General features: G+C 54.5%; 6 protein-coding genes across 6 annotated transcripts; 2 read left to right on the forward strand and 4 right to left on the reverse strand.

Moving 5' to 3' along the window:
• Positions 1 to 1182: 1182 nt before the first annotated feature.
• Positions 1183 to 3323, forward strand: MONBRDRAFT_22547 (uncharacterized protein; the record flags this gene model as incomplete). The annotated part of the gene is made up of 7 exons (XM_001742381.1): positions 1183 to 2007; positions 2104 to 2220; positions 2346 to 2475; positions 2587 to 2780; positions 2865 to 2963; positions 3039 to 3156; positions 3238 to 3323. 7 exons carry the CDS (start codon positions 1183 to 1185, stop codon positions 3321 to 3323), a joined length of 1569 nt encoding a protein of 522 aa, XP_001742433.1.
• Positions 3324 to 3713: 390 nt separating this feature from the next.
• MONBRDRAFT_13583 (uncharacterized protein) lies at positions 3714 to 6823 on the reverse strand (the record flags this gene model as incomplete). The annotated part of the gene is made up of 15 exons (XM_001742827.1): positions 3714 to 3879; positions 3968 to 4200; positions 4366 to 4464; positions 4548 to 4604; positions 4698 to 4811; positions 4936 to 4989; positions 5069 to 5155; positions 5274 to 5477; positions 5561 to 5678; positions 5829 to 5875; positions 5966 to 6100; positions 6185 to 6246; positions 6312 to 6372; positions 6463 to 6597; positions 6734 to 6823. The coding sequence occupies 15 exons, from the start codon at positions 6821 to 6823 to the stop codon at positions 3714 to 3716; spliced, it is 1662 nt and encodes a 553-aa protein (XP_001742879.1).
• A 3013-nt stretch (positions 6824 to 9836) lies between these two features.
• Positions 9837 to 11367, forward strand: MONBRDRAFT_13866 (uncharacterized protein; the record flags this gene model as incomplete). Its single annotated transcript, XM_001742382.1, has 7 exons — positions 9837 to 9887; positions 10020 to 10095; positions 10191 to 10432; positions 10523 to 10669; positions 10779 to 10877; positions 11025 to 11135; positions 11230 to 11367. Coding segments are annotated over 7 exons (864 nt in total), but the record flags the coding sequence as incomplete, so codon positions are not given.
• Positions 11368 to 12608: 1241 nt separating this feature from the next.
• On the reverse strand, positions 12609 to 14594 carry MONBRDRAFT_5412 (uncharacterized protein; the record flags this gene model as incomplete). Its single annotated transcript, XM_001742828.1, has 8 exons — positions 12609 to 12785; positions 12865 to 13072; positions 13158 to 13294; positions 13370 to 13538; positions 13612 to 13739; positions 13825 to 14075; positions 14214 to 14358; positions 14514 to 14594. The coding sequence occupies 8 exons, from the start codon at positions 14592 to 14594 to the stop codon at positions 12609 to 12611; spliced, it is 1296 nt and encodes a 431-aa protein (XP_001742880.1).
• A 1221-nt stretch (positions 14595 to 15815) lies between these two features.
• On the reverse strand, positions 15816 to 18503 carry MONBRDRAFT_22551 (uncharacterized protein; the record flags this gene model as incomplete). The annotated part of the gene is made up of 9 exons (XM_001742829.1): positions 15816 to 16049; positions 16205 to 16375; positions 16463 to 16578; positions 16648 to 17167; positions 17312 to 17477; positions 17584 to 17634; positions 17807 to 17869; positions 17981 to 18219; positions 18366 to 18503. The coding sequence occupies 9 exons, from the start codon at positions 18501 to 18503 to the stop codon at positions 15816 to 15818; spliced, it is 1698 nt and encodes a 565-aa protein (XP_001742881.1).
• Positions 18504 to 19243: 740 nt separating this feature from the next.
• Positions 19244 to 21109, reverse strand: MONBRDRAFT_5414 (uncharacterized protein; the record flags this gene model as incomplete). Its single annotated transcript, XM_001742830.1, has 3 exons — positions 19244 to 19423; positions 19790 to 20725; positions 20882 to 21109. The coding sequence occupies 3 exons, from the start codon at positions 21107 to 21109 to the stop codon at positions 19244 to 19246; spliced, it is 1344 nt and encodes a 447-aa protein (XP_001742882.1).
• Between the last annotated feature and the right edge of the window lie 635 nt (positions 21110 to 21744).

Here is a 21744-nt window from a genome sequence, read left to right on the forward strand (position 1 = left end):
ATGATCAAATTCAAACCGCTTCTGGGACATGCCGCTCTTGCGGCGGTTGGGCTCTTGGAACACCACGCTCGTCTCCGTCTCCCGCCAAAAGCTGGGCGGGGCGCGTTTTTCCTCGCCTATCAAAGGCTTGGGTCGACACATGACCTGCACCTCGCGCCGGATGCGTGGGCCATCCTGTTTGTTTTGAGCCGGCTGTTTGCCGCGGCTGGGAGTCCGGCTGCGAGCGGAACACGGGAGCAAATGACGCGCTCGTGAGTTCATGCGTTCCGCATTGGTGTGCTAGCCAAACCGTGTTGTGAAGGCAAGCAAAGGCTCAAGAAATAAGCGCAGCAGTAAGCTAGCAGCAATGCCTCACTCCAACCGCCCGCGGGCCGCTGGAAAGGTGCAGTCTCACCTTGCCATGACGCTTGGATTGCCTGAAAAAGTCTTTTCAAACGCTCACGAGTGAAGGCAAGCGACTTTGTTCAAAGGTTTGGAAAACTGTCGCGCTTGCTGTTTATCCAAGCAGCCGCCAGGGGACGGGTGCCACAGAAAACGTGTGCGTGCGTGTGTGACGCGAGCCGTCACCACACTCCAACACGGCAGCCAACGACAACAAGAAAAAAAACACACACACACCAGAAAAATTCCTGCCCATGGAAAACTGATGAATTCAAATTTTGGCGGTTTTCTATATTTAGAGATGGCTGATTGATCTGACAACACAATCTGCGGTCTTGTCGTTGAGCAGCGACAGCAGTTGCTCGCTCTGCGCAATCATCCATTGTTTTGTGTCAGCAAAAAGCGCGCCAACGATTTGTCGACTTTTTTTTTGGGTGTTGTCGGTTGTTTTGTTGTGTGTGCACAAATGCTATTTGGGCACCATTTCTTTGAGAATTTTTTTGCACGAGCAGGTTTCGCAGTGTGTCGTCGCAGGGTCAGTCTTGAGCCGCCACACCGTCGTCGGGCACGGATCGGCCACGGATCGGCCACGGCAGCACTGGTGGTGAGTCGTGCTGCTTGGGCCACCAGACACATGCACACAGACACACATGTGCCGCCACAGGCCTGGACAATTGATTTCGCCGCATGATGCTGACCAGATTTAGCTTCTGAGCTCAAGTTGCACCGCGCCTCCACGGAATCGCAAGGGCAACCCTCCCTCGCGCAACCCTCTGATCCCCGACTTGCATCATACTGAGCATGCAATTGCTTGTGAGAGCGCTCCCGCGCTCTGCGGGGGCGGTGGTGCGCATGCACGTGTGCGCGCTCTCGCACAGTGCGCGCCACTTCGTGGCCGCTCCGCCACTGGATGATTCCAAGAATCATGTACCCATTGTCGTCCAAAAGTTTGGTGGTACCAGCCTTGGAACCCCTGAGAAGCTCGAAAAGGTTCTCAACATTGTTGGCAAGTGGCACCGTGACAATCGGGTAGCTTGCGTGGTCAGCGCGCTCAGCAGCCATACCAAAGCCGAGGGTACAACCACGCGCCTGCTCAACGCCGCTGAAAACGCCGTCCACCAGGAACCCTTCCACCAGTTCCTGGACGCCATTGAGGACACCCACTTGGACGTGGTCTACACCATGCTCCGCAAGCACGAGAACCGCGAGATTGTCAAGCAACACATTAGCAAGGAGCTGCGCATGGTGCGCCGTTTCTGTGAGAGCCTCACCGTGATCCGCGAGCTCTCTCCTCGCTCCCATGACATGATCGTCGGCTGCGGTGAGCGCTTGTCAGCGGGCCTGATCGCAGGCGTTTTGCGCGAGAACGACATCCCCGCTGCCTACGTCAACCTCTCCAACCTGTTTCGCGATCCTCTCGACGCCTCCAAGACGGGCTACCACCGCCTCGCCACTGCCGCCATCCGCTCTTTCCTTGATCGTGAAGTTGATGTGGACGGTGTCGTTCCGGTCATCACGGGCTACATGGGGGACATCGAGGGGGGCATTGTCCAAGGCATCGGTCGGGGCTACTCCGACCTCACTGCTGCCCTTGTCGCCGCTGCACTCCGTGCGGATGCACTTCAGGTGAGCTTCGGTTTTCTCCCCCACCTATCCGGAACCCCGATCCTGCCTCTCACGCATTTTGATTACTGCTGTTACACTGCCACACCCCACCCCTAGGTGTGGAAGGAATCAGACGGCATCTTCACGGGCAATCCAACCAAAATCAACGCTGCGCGCCTGCTACACAACGTGACGCCCCGTGAGGCTGCGGAGCTCACCTACTTTGGCAATGAGGTAAAACTGAGCTCCACCGCCACTGCGAGCGCATGGTACTTCAGATGCCACGTACTGCCATGGCAGGTTTTGCTCATGCCAGACTGGACCGACGTCTACCCCATGGCGTCGAACAAACCAAATAGGTGCTGCATCCTTTCACCATGGAGTGCGCGATTGAAGCACAAATCCCCATCCACATCCTGAATACCTTCAAGATTGATTCGCCCGGGACTGTTGTGGCCCCAGGCCAGCCGTTTCACCGCATGCAAAGCAGTACGCACCAATTTCTCTGCGGCTGCCAACCTATGGACACGGCGTCATAGTTACTCTTTTCCCCGTGTTAACACGAGCCTGTTTGCTGTCGTTGCTCGTTTTGTTTCCCAGATGGTGTGACGGCCGTCGTAAGTAAAAAGAACGTTCGCGTCATCAGCCTGGCTTCCAACCGCATGATGAGCTCGCCCAAGTTCTTGGCTCGGGTGTTTGAAGCCTTTGGCAACCGTGGCGTCAAGATCGACCTCATCTCGACAGCCGAGACCAATCTCTCAATCGCCATTCACGAGTCGGTTCCTGATGCAGATGTAAGTTCTTCTACGCCGGCTCGTATTGACTTGCGACTGTGTATCCAACCCGTCTCACTCGCTCTCGCGTCCTCTTTTTGCTAGGCCGAGGCCCTGCTGCAAGATCTGGAAAAGGTGGGCGAGTGCACCATGGTGGACGGACGCGCCCTGGTTGCTATCATTGGTGAAGGCATGAAGAATCAGGTGTGTGCTGCGCATCATCTACCGGAGGCAGACCAGTCGTACCCTGCCCTTGACTCAAACTTGGTTGCCCTGCAGATTGGCGTGGCTGCTCGAATGTTCCGTTGCCTGTCCGATGCGGGCGTAAACTTTGAGATGATCACACAAGGCGCCTCCGAAATCAACGTCTCGGTCATTATCAACGCAGCAGACGCTGGTACGTCATCCAATCCGGGCCATACGAGACTTGATCATACTCATGGACAACACATGCCTCTTGTTTGCACACCATCTACAGATAAAGCCATCGCCGAGATTCATGCCGAGTTCCTCGAGGGGTCTGAGGCAGAGGAGCTGGAGGAGCTGGCCGATCCTGCCAACTGAAGCGATGATCTTCCACCAGAAGAAATGTGTGAATGACAAGTGTGAAAAGTGTTGTTATGGGCCTGAGTTTTGGCCGCTGTGTTTGCGTGTGTGCGACCCGGTGCCCACGCTAAGCTCTGCTTTCAAGCCGTGCCCCGACAAGTCGATGAGCTGCTAAATCGAGATTCAATCATGACATGCAGAATGCGCCCACACAATAGCACGTGTCGAGATCACCCCCCCCCCCACCCATCACCGGCAAAACAAAGGCAGTCGCATCTGGAAGAACATGAACAAGCGGGAACACCTGCACGGATTCCGATAATCAAAACGATATGCACGCGCCAAAAAAAAAAAAAAAAAAACGCTACCAGGAGCCAATTCAGAGGAGAACCATCAAACCAGGCCTCTCTATCTCGAACTTGCACGAATCTCATCACAGAATGACTCAAAGTTGTGGACAGTCGTGCCACCCAGCACCACGCGCATGGTTGGGTTTTCCTTGTTGAACTGAGCCACGCTGCGTGCCTCTTCAAAGGTCGTGCCACCCACCATAAATACAAAGACATCTTGCGGCCTGCGCAGCATCGGGACACACACGCAAGCACTAGTGAGCTACAAGGCCAGCCCGCTCCTGTCCCTATGCAACAGCGAGCAGCACGCACCTGTCCATCTGATTGCCCCGACAGAATGGGTATGCTGTGTCCTTCAGCTTGTTCTTGGCCAAGGCATCCAGAGTGGCCTTCAGAAGCGGTACGTGTTGCGTGTAGATGTTATCCACGCCCTTCAGACCACCGGTCATTGATTTGAACAAACCAGCTGCTCCCTTGGTACCAAACAAGTCGCTCTGGCGCTCGCTGGTTCCCAACCCAGCATAGGCCGTCACAGCGCGCACCAGCTGTGTCATAATCAACGGCGTCAAACCCAAGACAACACAACAAAGCGACAGTACGTGTAGGGGGGGGCCAGTGAGAAAGAAGAAAAAATATCACATGTACGAGCGCATAGCTGGCACGCAAGAGTCGGCAAGTAGCCGACTCCTTCGATGAAAAGCACCACACACCTGCAGCTGCGCAGGTTCAACGTTGGCCCGATGCATCATCTCCATAAATTCATCGAGGTTCTTTGGGTTCTTCTCGTGTCGCAACACGTAGAGTACCACCTGCAAACCCAGGATTCGCGTGAATACAGATCAACAGCGCCAAGTGGCGACCCATACAGACAGCTCTCGACATTGGCACACACCAAACGGAGCCGATCCAAGGCTGACAGACGGTGATCTGCCAAAAGTTCACGGATTTTCTATCGCACGCGGACAAGTGAACAGTCATTAGCTATTTGCTATTTATATTCAGCTGCAAAAGGTGATGAATAGCATGTTACTCAAGGACATACCGTGACCGACTCTGAGTGGCCGCCCTGGCAGGCTAACTCCTGCTCTGCCTCGGAGAGATTCATAAGCTGACGCACTTCCACAAGCCGTGATAGCTCAGTGACAATGGTCACGTGCTAGGAACAAGGCAAACGAGTTTCTGAGTCCCTGCGGCCAATCGCCATTCAAAGGCAAAGCGTGCCTGCAAGCCGCCCATCCTGCAACCAGCGTGCTCATGGATCCATGGCTGTGTAACCTCACCTTTGAGACGGTTCCGGACATGGCACGGAACTGTGGATAATTTTCAACAAAGGCCTGCCAGCAAAAAGCGTGTCAAATCGTGAGGGCTTCGATTGAGGCTAATGAGGCTGAAGACATGATAGCAAGCATGCACCTTCATATCCTCGATGCTCTCAATGTTCTCGTGGCTTTTGGTCTTGGATTGGAACTGTTCGACCAAGGAGCGGATGGCTTCACCAATCTAAGGGCCCAGTGCAGACGGTGAGCCAGCCAAAGAAGTGTCAGGCTTTGCAGCACTTGGCTTGTCTAGCTTGCGAGCGATCGTTGCAATACCCGACACAAAGTCACCATCCACATACTTCGCCAAAATTGGAATACATGTTCTCAGTGTAAAAGTCATCGGCTTCAGAGGACAAGACCACCTCGGGCATTTCCTTGGGCGCGCCAGGAACGTCTGCAAGGCTCACGCGATTCTTTTGAATGGTCAGAAGCTCGTGCACCATAGCTTGGTAAGTCCACTGATTTAAGCACGGCGTCACGGGATCGTCTCGGCGATCCAGGAGCTATGTTGGGCAGGGCAGGCATGCATAAGCTCACAATGAAAAGAAAAAGATTGACGCTGTATGTGCTCCAGCTGGGCACGTACCAGAACAAGCGGCTGGGCATCAGCGGTCTGCCGGAAGTCAAAAAGCTCAGCTTCTTGCTGAATCTGATAGGACAGCTCCTCGCCCAGCTTTTTGCATAGTTGGCTGCCCGCCGCATAGCTAGATGGGACACAGGAACCAGAACGTGAGGAGGGCGCGGCGGGTTTTGATGTTCCAGTGGCTCTGATTCATTGCCTCCTTCAGGAGGGCTGCAGACGAGGGTGGGGAGTGGTGGTGTGGCGCGAGCTGGGACCGATCTCTGAGGCGCACCGAATGGCGGGGCGCTTCTTCAGCGCCAGAAGAACAGCGAGGAGACCCTGGAGGAGCATGATAGTGAGTATTTGCACCGCAGAGCAAGCAATAAAGGTGTAATACAAGGAATAAGGGTCTTTGATCGTGGGTCGCACCTTGACACAACGCTTGAAAATGCCCTTATTCCAACTCTGCCCGCCTTCGATCGCACACCCGACCAGGTTGAAGGAAAAGAGGTGCTTGTCGACGGCAAGGTAGTCGGCGTACATTTCATGAACGTGCCGCACCGTCTGCAAAGGCCATGCAGTCCAAGTTAGTCTCAAAGTACTGAGGCGAGCGAGCCCTTGAGGAAGAGACTGTTTCTGTTGACTGACCTCTTGCTCATCGGCTTGAGCCAGCTTGTCCAGCTGACTTGGGGAAAGAGCATTGGTAAACACTGTGGGCGCGAGCAAACGTGAGCTGGATGTTATGGCTAAGAACAACCCCTGGGCAAGTGCGTACCGAGGTCATATTGGCTGTACTTTGGGCGACGCAGCTCCGTGACCATAGCATCGATCGAAGACTGTGGTTGTGATACGTGTGCCAAAAGAAGTAAGATCAGGTCGGGCAACGAGGGCAGCAACACCGGGCCATGTTATCTTTCAGTACGCACAGCGGTGGGTCGAAGAAAAGCGATGCAACGAAGATGTGTCATGGGCTCTCGGTTGGGTACGTCGACACGCTCGACCAAGAAGACCTCTTGCTGCAAGATCTCCGTCTGTGAATACACCATGCTTACGATCGAGGTCTGCCAGCGAGCCCAGTCAGCACGGGTTGTGGCGGTCATGTAAGGAAGAAGAGATGAGAGAGAAGTCGGGGGGGAACCACCGCGCAAGGGACAGACATCGGCAATAACGGGCGAATCTCGTCAAGCCAGGACGCACCGTTTCCTCATCAAGCAGCAACACCTTCATGCCAGCCGAGTCAGCCAGAAACTTGCTGATGTACTCGCGGACGGCCTTAATCACATCCATGGTTGACCGGTCGTGCAAAACCAGCAAAAAGACCGTTCAACAGCAGTTCAATCCCACTGCCCTCCCCCCTTGCCTCCTGCACCAGTGGCTGATCACACCACCAAGCTTGCTTCCAATCCCTCACTGCCCAAAAAAAAAATAACGAGCGTCACTCCCCTCCAACAACACATCAAGAGAAACTCTCACACACGAAAACAGAAAGAGCAGAGAGAGACGAAACGAAAGAGAGAAAGAGTGAGACAGAGAGACAAACAAAAGAACAAACACACACACTCTCTCTCTTTTTTTCTCTCTCTCTCTCACACACACACACACACACAAGAGATTTTAAAAAGAAAAAAGTCTTACAACACACCAATGCAACTGTAAATAGCAACAGCGAGATTGGAAGACAAAAAGCCCAAAGAAAACAAAAAAAAAGAGAACAAGAGGGTTGTGTGACTTTTTTTTGATTATTTTGCGAAATTTTGAATTGTTGGCGTCGGAAAAATAACAACGTGTAAAGACAGAATCCTTCGCCGTCGACACAACGTTGCTGGTGCCGGGCGCAAACGGCAGCCGCCTGCTCAAGGACGGATGAGCTGGCTTATCGTCCTAGGATCTGTTAGGTTGATTTCTTGAAGGGGCTTTGGAGCATTTAGGTGTATGTCATTGTAACGGCCGTTCAAAGCCGCTCAAGGCCGCCATGGCGGGGTCAGGTCAGTTCCAAAACTATTCAACTCGACACACGCACGATGCGGTGTGACGGTCAGCCGGCTGACGCTCGGCGGTCAACTGGCTTCGGGCACCATTGACGTACTCTTTCGGTCGCTTGATGGTCCTTCGAACGGCTGCCGCTTGGCTCATGGGGACCGAGTGTGGACGTGGTGCATCTCGATGACACGCTTTTGGCCCGTGAAAATTGAGCCCTCATGTGCATCCATGCATGTGCTGGCGGCTTTGTGCTATCTTGCAGGATCGGGCTGGCAGAAACCAAGCCAGGCGTTTGCAACCCTGAACCGCAAGGTATGCATCTTGAAGCTCGTATTATTGTGATGGCAGCCAAGGCAACTGGCAGGGCCGCTCTTTGCCGTGGTTTTCTGTCTGCTCTTTTCTCTGTAGCGGTCCATCTGTCAGCGCCCCAACGCCACGCCAGCATCGTCGGGTCGACACGCGACCTTGGTGAAATACTGAATGTGGCTCATCTTTTGTATCATCCTCTCTTGTGCACTAGGCGGCCGTGACGGCAGTGATCCAGGACCCAGACTACCAGGAAGAGCAAGCCCGCATCATTCGCCAATACCACGAGCGACGCTCTCGGCTGCAGCAAGAATCGACTCCTGCTTCGACGCACCCTCCGCAGCCTTCCCCGAACCATATTTCCGCTGCAGAGTGAGTACATCTGACTTCCCCAGCGATCCCCGTGGCGGCGATTTTCTCTTGTTAAGAGAGTCACTCGTCCATCCCCGCGTCCTATGTATATACATACGCCCGACCCGTGCTGGTGGCGCATCCTTTGCAACTGCCGTTTAGTCTGATCTTTGAAGTGTCGCTCACTCGGACATCGGGCCTCCATCGCATATGCACACAGGGACAGGGCTCCGCCACGAGGTATGGGCCAGCGAGGAGCGTGGTCACCGCCTGCAGCAGAGCGAGGGCATGATGTAGGCCGCCCTGAACAAAGACTAGACTGGAGCGCTGAACCATCGTCTCACGCTGAGCGTGACGAGTACCGCGGTCCTGAAGAGGCGCGCAGTCGCCGTGACCGATCCGAAGATTCGCACCGCAGCGAACGTCATGACGACCGCAACGAAAACTCCCATCATCATCGGTATCATGACCGCTACGATGATCGTTACCGTGATAGCCATGATGACCGGTACCGCGATCGCTACGACGACCGCTACGACGACCGCTACGACGACCGCTACGATGACCGCTACGAGACCACACGTCGCGACGGGCGGCGCCGCAGCTCTCAACGCCACTATGACGATGACCGGGGCCACGGCCAAGATCACTTTCATGCTCCGAATGGCCAGCGTTGGGATGATCATCGGCGGAGCTACCGTGGCGATCATTCCTATACGGATCACTCCAGTCGTGGCGAACGTCCCCTTCCATATGAACCTGATTCTCGGTCTGCTGGCAGGGACCGTCACTACCGACATCATCATGGCCGACACGAGGACCACTATCGCAGGTAGCAATGTGCTACTCGTTTACCTCCTGCAGACCACATCACATCGAATACTCATTCTGTGTCCTCCGACCCACCTGCTAATAGACGCCAGGAACGGGACAGCCGATCTCGGCGTGGTGATCGCTATGCTTCACCAGGATATCATCACAGATCCCGAGAGCGTAGCCCAGCACCGTACCCAACACGGCCATCCCATTCGCGAAGTCGCTCGCCCAGTCGCTCGCCTGTCATCCGCTCCCCGCACCGCCATCACGATCTTGTGCAGCGCGTCACGACAGACATGTCCGTCTTTGTCACGAAGCACCCCAAAGTATGCTGGATCCCGTTTTGTTCTTGCTTTCATTTCTTTGGCCTCTGGTTTTCCCTTGTGGCGAAACAACAAACGATCGAGCGCTCTGGCCTCATGCATGATTGGCCCGCGCAAATTCAGTACAAGGAAGAACAACGCTCCTCGTCCCCGCCGCGGGATGAAGCAACGACCCGCCGTGAAGTTGCGGCCGCGGCACAATCAGCACCGTCTGAAGCGCATCAAACAGCAGCCGACCCTGGCCCCACATCATCTGAAGTACGTCGCATCCTCATTAGCATGCTCACGCTGTTTCAATCCCCATTCTCCTACCATTGCGCGTGCACGTTCACCGATGGTGGCCCACGGTAGGGGGCTTTGGTCAGCCCGACCTCTGCTGCAGAAGCTTCGCCCCAAGAAACTGGTAAGTCCGATGCTCTATCCCAAATTGCAGTTCTCCTTTACTTTTGAGTCGATCGTACGCAAATGGTTGCTGATAACCGCACATCACATCCTTGCTAGATCACGTCTGGTACACCGGCAGTGTGGGACAGTTTGACCTGGTGAACGAAGTTGGTCAAGGAACTTACGGCCAGGTACCAGCGCACAACCTTGACTTGTCATGACACTCACCGTTGTCAATTTGGATCCATCTGACACTCATGTGTGACTTTGGCAACTGTTCATGCATCGTCGGCGCACCATGGGTTTGGCCAACTCGCTCACAGGTTAGCAAGGCGCGGATCAAAAACACAGACCAGCTGGTAGCTCTCAAAATGCTCAAGATGGAAGCTGATCGAGACGGTATGAAATACAACACCAACGCGGGATCTGCTTGCTCCGGAGTGCTTTGCTGAAGTTCGTTGGCTCACGTCCCCTTGCTCAAACAAACCCGCCAGGTTTCCCCGTTACGGCGCTACGAGAGATTAAAATTTTGCGCCAGCTGCGCCATGAAAGCATCATCAACTTGATCGGTATCGTCGCCGATGTCCATAGCAATCGTGACCTTCTCAAGCGCAAACCGGCAGCCTTTTATCTGGTATTTGAGTACATGGAGCACGACCTCTACGGCCTCTTGTCCTCCAAGCAGTGCACGCTTGACCAAGAGCAGATTCGCTACCTCATGTTTCAGCTTATGGATGTGCGTTGTTGACCACCTATGCGAGAGTACGGCCGGCCGGCCGGCCCATCGCCCCGCCTCACGCCGTTGTCACGTTTTGTCGTACACTAGGGACTGCGTTATTGCCATGCCAAGCACTTTATCCACCGTGACATCAAGGGTGCCAACCTTCTGGTGGACAACCAATGTCGACTAAAGATTGCAGACTTTGGCCTTGCACGACTTTATGAGGATCGGAGTAGGGCGTATACCAACAACGTATGTAAAGGGCGGTTGCGCGCTCCCAACCACTCTTTCTTTTCCGGTCAGAAGTTGACACTTGGAGATCGGCGTCACCTGACCCCTCTCGTGTTGAACGGCAATCCAGGTGATTACGTTGTGGTACCGGCCACCCGAGCTATTGTACGGCGCCGAAGTATATGGCCCAGAAGTGGATGTCTGGTCGGCTGGTTGTATTTTAGGCGAGGTGAGCTTGAGTTTGTATGATGACACGTGAACATTCGGAACCTTGAGATCGTTTCATGCTTGACCCAGCCCGCTCAGAGCCGCTGCCCTTGTCGCCCGAAACACATGCGTCCCTCACAATGTCTCTGATAACCACAATATGCTGCAGTTTTTCTTGTGCCGACCCATGTTTCGAGCCGGCACCGAGATTGAGCAGCTCCATGCCATCTCGATGGCATGCGGCACGCCTGATCCGACCAACTGGCCTGAGGCCCAAAACGTACGCGTTGACCTGAACCGGTGCACTTGCATCCTGTATCTTTTTGTGAGACCTCATGACTCATCCTTTCTTAACCCGGATCGCCAATGCGCAGCTCCCCGCGTTCAAGACCTTGCGGCCGCGCAAGCGCTACGAACGCAATCTAGCGGGATTTTTTCGAGCTGAGCAGCTGTACGTTCGTCGCCTGGGACTGCTATCTCCACTCATGGGTTATTCCCCAACTTCTCGTTAAAGAAAGGCATTTGCCTGTCAAGTGGTGTTTTTTTTTATTGTTCTTCTTGTCATGTGAAACTTGACGTGATCTACGGTCGTTGTTTCGTTTGCTGTCATTGTATGTAGACCGATGCAACCGCCGCCCTTGGCGCTTGATCTCCTTGACAAGATGCTGAGTCTCAACCCGGCTTTGCGGCCGACCGTGCCGGATTGCTGTGCCCACGCTTACCTATCCCCACCATTCAAAGCGCGTCCGTTGGAGCTGCCTGCAGGCACCGAGTGCCATGAAATGTGGAGCAAAGCCCAACGGCACAAGGCCGGTATGTATCGTGATGACCAACGTTGCCGCAAACAAGTGTGGTCCTTTTGAACGGCGACGTTTTTAATGGACTTGACTTGCCTCAAATTTGCGTGTCCTGTCGAAACTGCGACACCTCATGATACTGGTGTTGCCCCCACCCTGGACTTGCTTTGTTCGCGAATAGCCGCTGCGGCCAAGGGCCAGCCTGTCAGACCTCCCCCTGAGTGAAGACGCATCCATGTGCACAAGAGTGTGTCTGCATGGGGTGTCTATCTTTCACGACGTGCCTTCAAACCGCGATTGATCCAGTCGTGTTTTGTTTCATGTACCGACTGACAACCAATGACCTCTGAAATCGACTTTCTTTGATCACCTGTGTCTACTTGCGCAAGTCATTCCACTCTGAGCGCGATTGGAATCCATCCCTCGCTAGTGTTTTCAGATAAAATAAAGCGAAGCGAAACGAAGTGATGGGAATGGGCTGGTGGCCACATCTCATTGAACTTCTTTGTCAAGGAAAAAGTCACAGAAGGGGATCTCTTTCAAAGTACAGTGTTCCCGTCCTCGTCGCAGATTTGTCTGGGGTTGTGGCGAGCGCATTAGTTCTGTTCCATCAAGAAATCGACCCTCCTCGGGTTATTTTCGATTAATTTTCTCGAATTTATGCTGAATTTTTTTAGTTTCTTGTTCTTAGTCGGCTTTTTCGTGTGCGCATGTGGACTGCGGTCTTATGTGGGCCACATTAGATTTGAACGTGAACGATTGGAGACATTGCAACCCTAAATTTTAACACTCGCGACACTGACAAATCAAATTCTAAGGACGACATCACGCAAATTGCCACGCAAGCTCGCTGAAGCAAAGCGACGACGCGCTGGCTGATAAGCAAGCTCGCAGGTGCTTTCGTCGGATGGTGCGCGTCTTACACTATGTGGAATTTAAATTTCTGATTCGCGAATCTAATCTGTATCGTTGATAAGCATGTCGTAGCCATCCCGTCGCTTCTCCTGCTGCTCGCGGAAGTTGCCATAGGCAACAGCCATCATGCCAAGTAAAATCAAACCCATGCCCACATATTCCAAGGACTGCAGCTTAATGTTGAAGACAATGTAGGACAGGATCACCGTTACAAAGACCTAGCACGGCGCCGCGGCGAAACGCTTGGTGAGACGGCGGCGCCAAGAGCTGCGTGCAAAGATAGGGCACAAGACCAACCTGGAGGGGCCAGCTGGCCGTCACAACAAGACTGGAGATGTATTTGTTGCAGAAAGTGATGAGGCCGTAGCACAGAGCTGAGCTAACCAACACAGCGTAGGCCAGGCCACCAAAGGTTGCTGTTTTGATCACGAAAACAGACTTGTCTTGCTGGATGGCATACCGGATTCCCGTGGCAATTGCCATGCACAAAGCCCCAAACAAGTAGCTGCGACATGTCCCCATGTTTGTTGTGTCAGAGGGAATCACATTCACAAGTCAAAACAGAAGATGGGAGGTCCAGAAGAACCGACCTCCAAGCAGTGACATGCACCGGGTATTTGCCCCAGCGACTGATGGTGCCAGACCCATCAAAGATGTAGCGCTTTTGCAACAGCACGTAAAAGGCCATGGAGGAGCAGTTGATGATCAAAAAGATGATGCCGAGAATCTACGAAAGCACCAGAGGTCAGGGGGATGAACGACTCTCAACTCGAGACAGAGAGGAGAATGTGTAACCACGTACCTCGCTCTTTGCGCCAGAGCTGGAGGCACATGACCAGGTGGTCTTATCAGTCAATGCGCTGCACGTATCATTCAAGATCATGTTGATGTTCATGGGGGATGCGCATTTGCTGTCATTGTAAAATGATAGCGTGACAATCGAGTTATTACAGCTCGCCTCCAGCGCCAGACTAGTAGACCAAGGGAGTCGGAATGGTGTGAGTTGTTGCAATCAACAGGCTTGAGCAACCAGCAAGGACGTACCCAATCTGTTGATAGGCTGGGACCACTCCGTCAAGGTCGGACCACAAGTGGCAATCCTTCTGAGACCAGGTGGTCACGTTGTAGGCTGTATCATTGCAAGCTGTCGAATTGAATTGCTTGATATCAATCTGCGCACGAATGCCAAGACCAAAGCAGGAATCAATCATCAAAGAGGAGCATCAAAAGAAGTGAGGGTTGCCGACGAGGGCTTACCGAATCAGCAGAGCTGGACTTGGCGAGCGTCATGACAATAGCGCCGCCAGCTCCAAGGCAGATGCCAGCCACTTTGAACCACTGATACCAGCGGGAGGAGGAGGGAAGGCGCTCCATGCAGACGACAAAGGCAAAAAAAGCCGTGAAAACGGGAATCAAGGGCTGGAAAATGCTGGCTACGTCCGGTCCAGCGTAATAAAGACCCTCAATAAAGCCAAGCTGATTGCCAAACATGCCCGTCAGACCGAGCGCTGATTGGCCAACGCAAGAGTGCAGTCCCAGAGGCAGTGCATGCGTGATGGAGGTGATACATGAGTTGAGCCACAGGAGAAATCAGATCGGGTGGGGCAGGCTTGGGTGAAATGGTTTGAGGGCGTTGAAAAGCTTACCGCCAAAGAATGCGAGCTCCGAGACGCGGGGAACGCGAAAGCCGCCTTCGGTCACAATGGCCGCCAACATCAGAACAGGGGCACAAAAAGCATCGCGCAGGGTGCTAAAGACGAGGGAGTCGGCATGCTCATTCTTGGCAAAGGCCTGCAACCAGGCCATCGGATGAAATGGGCACCAGTCCATGAGACAGGTGAGATCGCCAATGATTCAGATCGAGGCGCGCATCGCAGGACAGTGGGAGCAAACATCGTTGCTGGAATCCAGCACAGGCGCCAGTATAGCGTACTGCGACAACAGACCTGCAAGACGATCGAGTAGCCTCCAAAGCCGATCTGAACGATGACCAGCAGAAGCAGAATGACCCATGTCGGCGGCTCCATCGTGATCCTTCTCGGTGGTCAATTCAACGTGATCCGACTTCAGCAACCCCGTGAACAACACAATGCCAATCATCAGTGAGTCACATTCTCAATTCTCCACCGCCTTGACTCGGTCCAACTCCCTCCGCACCGCCCTTTCGTCCCTTTCTTATTCAATACACTCGCACACACACACACTTACGCTTCAAAAAAAAAATGAGAGAGAGAGAGAAGAGAGAGAAGAGAGAGAGAGAGAATTGGTGGAAGAGAAAGGCAGAAACAGCAAAGGCACAGAAATAGCACAACGACCACATGAAAGGAGTGAGAAGGAAAACACAAACAAAAGAACACACACACACAACACAACACACACACACACACACACACACACACACACACACACACACACACACACACACACACACACACAAAGCTTGCAAGCGTTTGGAATTCATTTTTGGCGGGAAAATGGCTGATGAATTGTCGACATTTCTCTCCTTGGGGATCAACGTTCATGTCTCGGAGTGGTGTTTCGTTGGTGCCGGCGTCGCCGGCCGTGGCCAGTCCGGTGGTGCCCTCAGGACAGTCGCCATTCCGAGTTGTCCCTCGGACACCAACCGTTGAGCGGGAGCTGCAGCTTTTGCCTCGTCGCGCCGTTATTTTTCGGACCCCGCAAACGCCAGTCACACTGGCTCCCTCGCCGCGCGTCGTTCCTCAAGGAACCCCGAGCCCTGGGGCACACAACGCTGTCAACCACGCTTCTCCTGAAGCGTCCCCTGCCAGGTACACTAAAATTCTGCTTGCCTCGCCAATGTGTTCGCCTGATAGATGGCATTGTCACGCATTGTGTGCTTAGACCAGCGCTCGTCGCGCCTCCTCAAAATGCGGCCGAAAGCACCGAATCGGCCGACGAGAGTCAATTGTTCGCGTGATTTACAAAAAACACACACATCCAATAGGACTTTGTGCGAAAGAAGATGCACTGGTCTGAGAACCGCGCCAGTCACAAAGAATTGGTGCATGCAAGGCGAACAAACCCCTTGACAGGGCCATAAAAGATATCAAAGGTGTGGTGTATGCGGGTGTGTGGTTTCGCCAAGCCTGGCTGCAGACACCGCGGTAAGCAGCAGGGCGTGTGGATCCATGTGCTTGGGCACGCCTCGTCAGAGGTGGCACCGTGATGATCTGCAATGCCACACCTTGGTGAGTCGAGAGTTGCTTGTAGATGCCAAACAACGAGGCTCAATTAGAGCCCAGTTCGGCCTCAAGTACTGCGAGGCGATCTCGGTTTCGTTCCATCTCAGCCTCGTGGCGTTGTATATCCATGTCGGCCTGCGCGGCTTCATCCTCAGCTCGCTTGAGCTCTTGCTTGATCTGGTCCAGCTGCATTTGCACCGTGCGCAGGTCCATGTCTGCCGGTGTTGCCGCTTCAGCCGCCGCATCGACCGAAAATTTATTCAGCTCTTCCACCTTGTCCTGTGCATCCATCAACAAACCAAGTCATGACGGCTCTTCTCACTCAAAGCAAACACAAACACGCAAAGCAAGAGCAGCCACAGCAACAACCAGTCTCTCCGTCCTGCCTCCTCCAAACCATTTGCACCAAAAGGACAAGATGGTGCAGGTCTTACCAAGGATGCCTTGATCTCGCGGCGTTGGCTCAGAAACTCAGCAACGCGCTCGTCAAAGGCTGACAGGATTGTGGGAATGTTGCCCACGCGAACTTCGGGTAAATTGAGAGCGGCCACCAGCTCTTGCAGCTTGTTCTTGGCAAAGGCATACATTTCCGCAGACCCCTGAGTCTATATTGGGAGAGCTCGGTGCACATGAGTGCAGGCGGTGCGTTGTTGAGCGGTGCGTGTGCGATACTCGTGACAGCCATGACTTACCGGTGCCTCGGGCTCAAATTCCAGCTCTTCAAAACCAGCGCGGGGAGGACTCCCATTTTGGCGCCAGAGGACAAAGTCAAAGTAGAGGCGCGTAGCGATGACCTGACCGATCCAGCCTGGAAGCCAATAGGTCGTTTAGAGGTTTTCCATGCTCAAGCAATAATCCAGTTTGCCACGAAACGTACCGTCAACTGTGCTGGGAATGATGCGAAGACCATCAATCTTGTCGGCAAGGACGTCATCACCGGCAAAGCGGAGGAGGCCAAGGGTCATCAGAGCGTACAGGTTGCCTGGGGCTTCTTTCAGGATCTTTGAGAGGTAGGGAGGTGACTCAACCAAGGCAGCTGCTGTGCGTGCATTTTCCGAATCTTGCTTGAGACCCCGACGCCCCTCATGGGCAAGCAGAAGCGAGACGTAGCAGTAGAGGGAGAGAACGGCATCGTATTTCTCTTCCACATCGTCGAGGCGGTCGCAAATTTGGAACACGGCGCGTCGCCAATATGGCAGGCCCTTGCTGCTATCAAAAGCACTGACGGCGTCTTGGATATACGACTGATGGTTGCGACGCCAGTCTCGGTCCACGACGTGGAGCTTGGGCTGGCGAGGCTTGTTTGTTGCTGCTGCACCAGCCTGCGCGACACTGAGACTGCCTTGACCAAACTTGGCATTGGCAACTGGCTCTGCAATCGGTTGTTCTTCCACAGCCTATCAAATCCAGAAGGTAGGTGAAGGTGAGACACAAACACAGAAAGAGAAAGAGAGAAAGGAAAGACAACTCGCAAAATTTTAAAAACCAAACAAGCCAAAAACCGACAACAACTACCATGCTCAAGATGCTTGCGGGCTCACCTCAACCCCAGAGGGGAGGTCGCGGTCGGACTTGATCCAATCAAGTAGATCACCCGCTGTCACATCGTTGATGTCGGAGGTGCGACAGTAGTACTCTGTTTTTCCCCGGGGGCTCATGCGCTTCCCCACACGAACTTTACCCTCTGCCATTTGCAACTTGATCCACCTGTTCGACAGTCAGATCATGGGATGGTTGTTCGCGGCATGACGGTTATCTTTGTGCCGGAGACCAAAGCCAAGAAAGTTAAGCGCGGGCTGTGCCAAAAACAAACCGGATTTCAGCATCACGCTCCTCTTGTTGCATCCGTGCAATCATGTCGTTCCTAGTGAGCAGCGGTTGGGTCGAGGCTTTGAGACACGGCATCGGATGGAATAGAGAGACTTCAAACCGGCGTATGGGCCGACGTATGGGCCGGCATATGGGTGGACGCATGGGCCAACGCATGGGCCGACTTATGGGCTGACCTATGAGCCGGCGTCTGGGCGTACACTCACATTTTGCGCTGCTTTTCATGTTCCAGGCGTCGCTGGCGCTCGGCCTCCTTGGCAGCGGCCAACCTATGGCAAAGGAGGGCTTGAAATGAGGAGAGGCAGACAATAATGCAAAGCGATCGTCATAGCAGGCGCAGAACAGCGCGGGATCAAGGTGACATGTCAGAGCGAACGCACTGGGCGGCTTCAGAGCGCTTCTTTGCGGCTTCTTCTTCTGCGCGACGGCGAGCCGCATCTGCTTCCTGCTGGCGGCGCAGTTCTTCTTCTTCCATCTCTCGTTGCTGTCGTCGCATCCGCTCAGCCTCGGCATCTACCTCGGCAGCTCGTTGACGGGCCATGTCCTGTAGCCGTTGTTCGTTGGCTACACGCTTGGCCTCAATGCGGGCAGCCTTTTCATTACGAGCGCGCTGCTCAGCCTGTCATTGTTGCAGGGTCGGATGCACCACACGTGTATGAATTCAAAGCCAGGGTGAGGGGGCACACATGTGCACAGTTGGTGAGCTCAGGTCAGGAGAGCCCAGCCGCTGCAGACTAGCAGGGTGTTAGCCAATGAGTGGCTAACCTCGGCCTGGCGACGTTGCTCATCCTCCCGCCGAGCTTGCTCAGCGCGTTGAGCTAGCACTTTTTTCTCGGCCAGCTTCATGGCATCGATGCTGGGGAAGAGTGCACCCTCAAGCTCGGGAAAGCTGGACAAGGGCATGGCGACGGTGGCTTGCTACGTTCTGCACTCGTCTTCGAGGCCTTTCTGGTGTGGTAACAGCAACAGCGTCCCCAAAAATCAAAACAAAAAAGCCAAGTCAGCGCGGCCCAGGCACAGTGCTGAGTCGATGAGTCGGAGGAGCAAGCCTGCGCAGCTCGCCTCACCTTTGAAACCGTCGAGAGAAAAGCCAGACTGGGGCAGAGAAGAGCCAATCGCGGATGCAGCGCCCAGCAACCCAGAGGGTCGAGCCAAAAAAAAAAAAAAAAGGAGCGAGCGGTAAACTGAAGAAAAATGGCAGCATTTGGTGTACCTCAGACACACCGATACGAGTGAAGGGAGCGGGATCCGCCCCATCGCACGATAAAGCAAGCGGGTGTGGCGCCGACAAGTGCATGCATGCAGATACATTTGAGTTCATTTCCACTTGGTAGCGAAAGGCTTGAACAACAAAAACACAAAACTGTGTCTGAAGGAGAGTTATCAGTCGAAGCTCCTCTTCTCTCTCGCTGGCACTTGATGACTTGTTTGCTTGAGGCGTGGCCGAGGGGGCGGATCAATCAAGTCATCAATGCACGTCCAGCAACTTGATCCAGCTTAGGGTCTTTGGAAGATCAAGAAATCAAGAAATCAATTTGCGAACTATGTGCAGATCATGATTCGACGCTGAGATCAACAAACGGATTGCCATGATCGAAAACACTTCCCGGGTCGGTTGATCCCAAGGGCTACCCACGGGGCACCTATGGTGTCAGGCTGGTACGCTGCATTTGAATAGCGGCTGCATTGACGTAATTGTCCTCGGGCATCCGCACCATGACGGCGGGCGAGGCCTGCACATTGGATGTGCTGTCTGATTGAAGCTGCCCAAAGGTACCAGGCTGGGCCAAATGAGAATATTCATCTTCCTGTATCGCGATCACCTAGAGAGTAAGCAATACGGCCCACAGGGCAACCCACCCCGTGCATTGTCGGGGACGCTCAGGCGCAGGTGAGCGTGCAGGGTAGTGCTCAAGAGATGAGTGCAACCGCAAAGGCATTGATTGGTATTGGGACGGGGTAGTAACATACCGCAGGCGGTTGACTGCTGTTCTGCGTGCCTGGGTCAAGGCCAGAGGCTGGCAGGTTGACGTAGGTGGCCTCAGTGCTTATGGCTGACGGCGGCGGTTGAGTTTGGCTCTGACTAGATGGTGATTGCTGAGAATGCCATGCGGATGAGCGATCTTGCGGTGAAGGGCTAGTGAGACTGGACTGATAACAGCTTCTGGGCGAGGAATGAGAGTGCATACCGCGTGAAAGGAGTTGGGAGGTGGTAAGGTCAATTCCTCGTTGGTGTACTCGTAATCATCCAGGTCGTCATAATCGTCGAGGTCTGGACGGACCGGGGCGAGCGTCGCATGGGGACGACCCAAAGGCTTGGGCCGACTCCCATCGTTGGGAACGGCTTCATAGAGGTCATCATCCTCCTGATTGGCGGGGACGGGTGCTGAGCGGCTCACTTTTTGGCCATACGGGACGTTTTCGCCACCGAATGCCGGAGAGGCGGCAGAAGGCGGCGTGGCCACGGGGAGGGCCACACCAGAGCGAGTCACGGCATTGCCATACACGATGCCGTCCGGCGGTGTGGCGCCTGGGGGAGGTGCCCCCATGCTAGCCCGTGGGGAGCCAGACGTTGGACCGGAGTGATGCACGTGTTGGCCATAGGGGTCGGGAGCAGCTCGATTGCGGGGCAACGTGGAAGCCGCATCGGAGGGCCGGGGCGATGAGGGTACGGGAGGCGAGCCACTGCCGGGGCGGGGAGTTGAGGGTACAGCAGGCGGAGCTGCAGCGGCCATGGCAGCAAGGGACGTGCCCACAGGAAGGGTGGAACTGCGCGATCCCAATGTCGGTCGTTGCGTTTGTGGCACTGGGGGCGGTGCGCTTCCTGGAGTGGGAGACGCCCGCTGGTTGGGGCGCTGTGTCTGGGGCAAGGGAGGTGGGACGCTACCAGACAAAAGGCCTGAGCTGCGGTGGGGCAACGTGGCGCTGCGATCGGGAGTCGCGGAAGGCCCAGGGCGAGCGGGGCCCCGATTGGCGATGAATGTGGGGGTGCAAGTTCGACTGTCGATGGGAATGAGACGGAGGTGGCGGCCTTGCGACTCAAAGCCCGAGGTGGTGAGGGCAGACAAGAGCTGGTTGATTGAAGAGAAGACTTCGCCTTGCTTGATAAAGTATTGCGGGCCAGCCTATATCGAAGTGGCGGGGGCGGTATGCAGACGACGATCATGGATGAGCTGGAGGCCCGTGAATGAATGCCACCCGTCAAGTCAGGCCATCATATGGGTCACGGCGAGGGGCCCGCGTGCACAAGAGTATGGCAGGAAGCCAGTCGTTCAGCGCACCTGCTTGATTTTAAAGTTGGTGATGTTGTCCATGGTCTTGATGCACAGCGTGAGGCTGCCTGGAGCCGATTCGGACTCGCGAATCACGAAACCATGGTTGGGGACTGAGGGTTGCGAGAGGACCTGGCTGGCCCGGGTCGCGCCGGACTTGCCCAAGAAATAAGGGCAGCCCGTCACTTCTTCCATCTGCGTCGGGCACGATTGCAGTTGAGCGCGAGTGCAAGGCATTGCAGTGCAAGTGCAGACGACAGCCGAGCGGTCGGGACACGATGCGAAAAAAATTGGACGCGGTCAACGTACGAGACTGGTCCAGGCACGAGAAGATCAACAAAACACAACGCTTTGAGCCCAAAGAGGCACGATCAACGGCGCCGAGGTGAGGATGCCTCTTATCACTTCCAGCGCGTACACGACCTCTGCCCGGCGCGTACTTGTACTTGCTCTCCCGGATTCCAAGCAGGGCCCACAAGCTTTCGGACGAGCGATCGTAGCAGCAAGGCTCAACCAAAACAACCAAAAGAAGTGACACAGAGAGGCGAGAGAAAGATTGAGAGAGAGAGAGAGAGAGAGAGAGAAGAGAGAAAGATGAGAGAGAGAGAAGATAGAAGAGAAGAGATAGAGAGAGAGAGAAAAGGCTGAAGAGAGAGAAGAGAGATTCAGAGAGAGGGGAGAGAGTTTGAGAGAGTTTGAGAGAGTTTGAGAGAGAGTTCAGTCAAAAACGCTTGGTTGACGAGGCGGTCCGTTTCCTCCGTTTCCTTGTTTCCCAACACTACGTGACTGCTATTCTGTCTGCCGGTCTTGATCTGCATGTGTGCGTGTCGATCGCGCCGTGCCTTGACGCGCACTGACGGCGCCTCTGTCCG

Source organism: Monosiga brevicollis, genomic scaffold, assembly GCF_000002865.3.
Source record: "Monosiga brevicollis MX1 MONBRscaffold_2 genomic scaffold, whole genome shotgun sequence".
Lineage (NCBI taxonomy): Eukaryota > Choanoflagellata > Craspedida > Salpingoecidae > Monosiga > Monosiga brevicollis.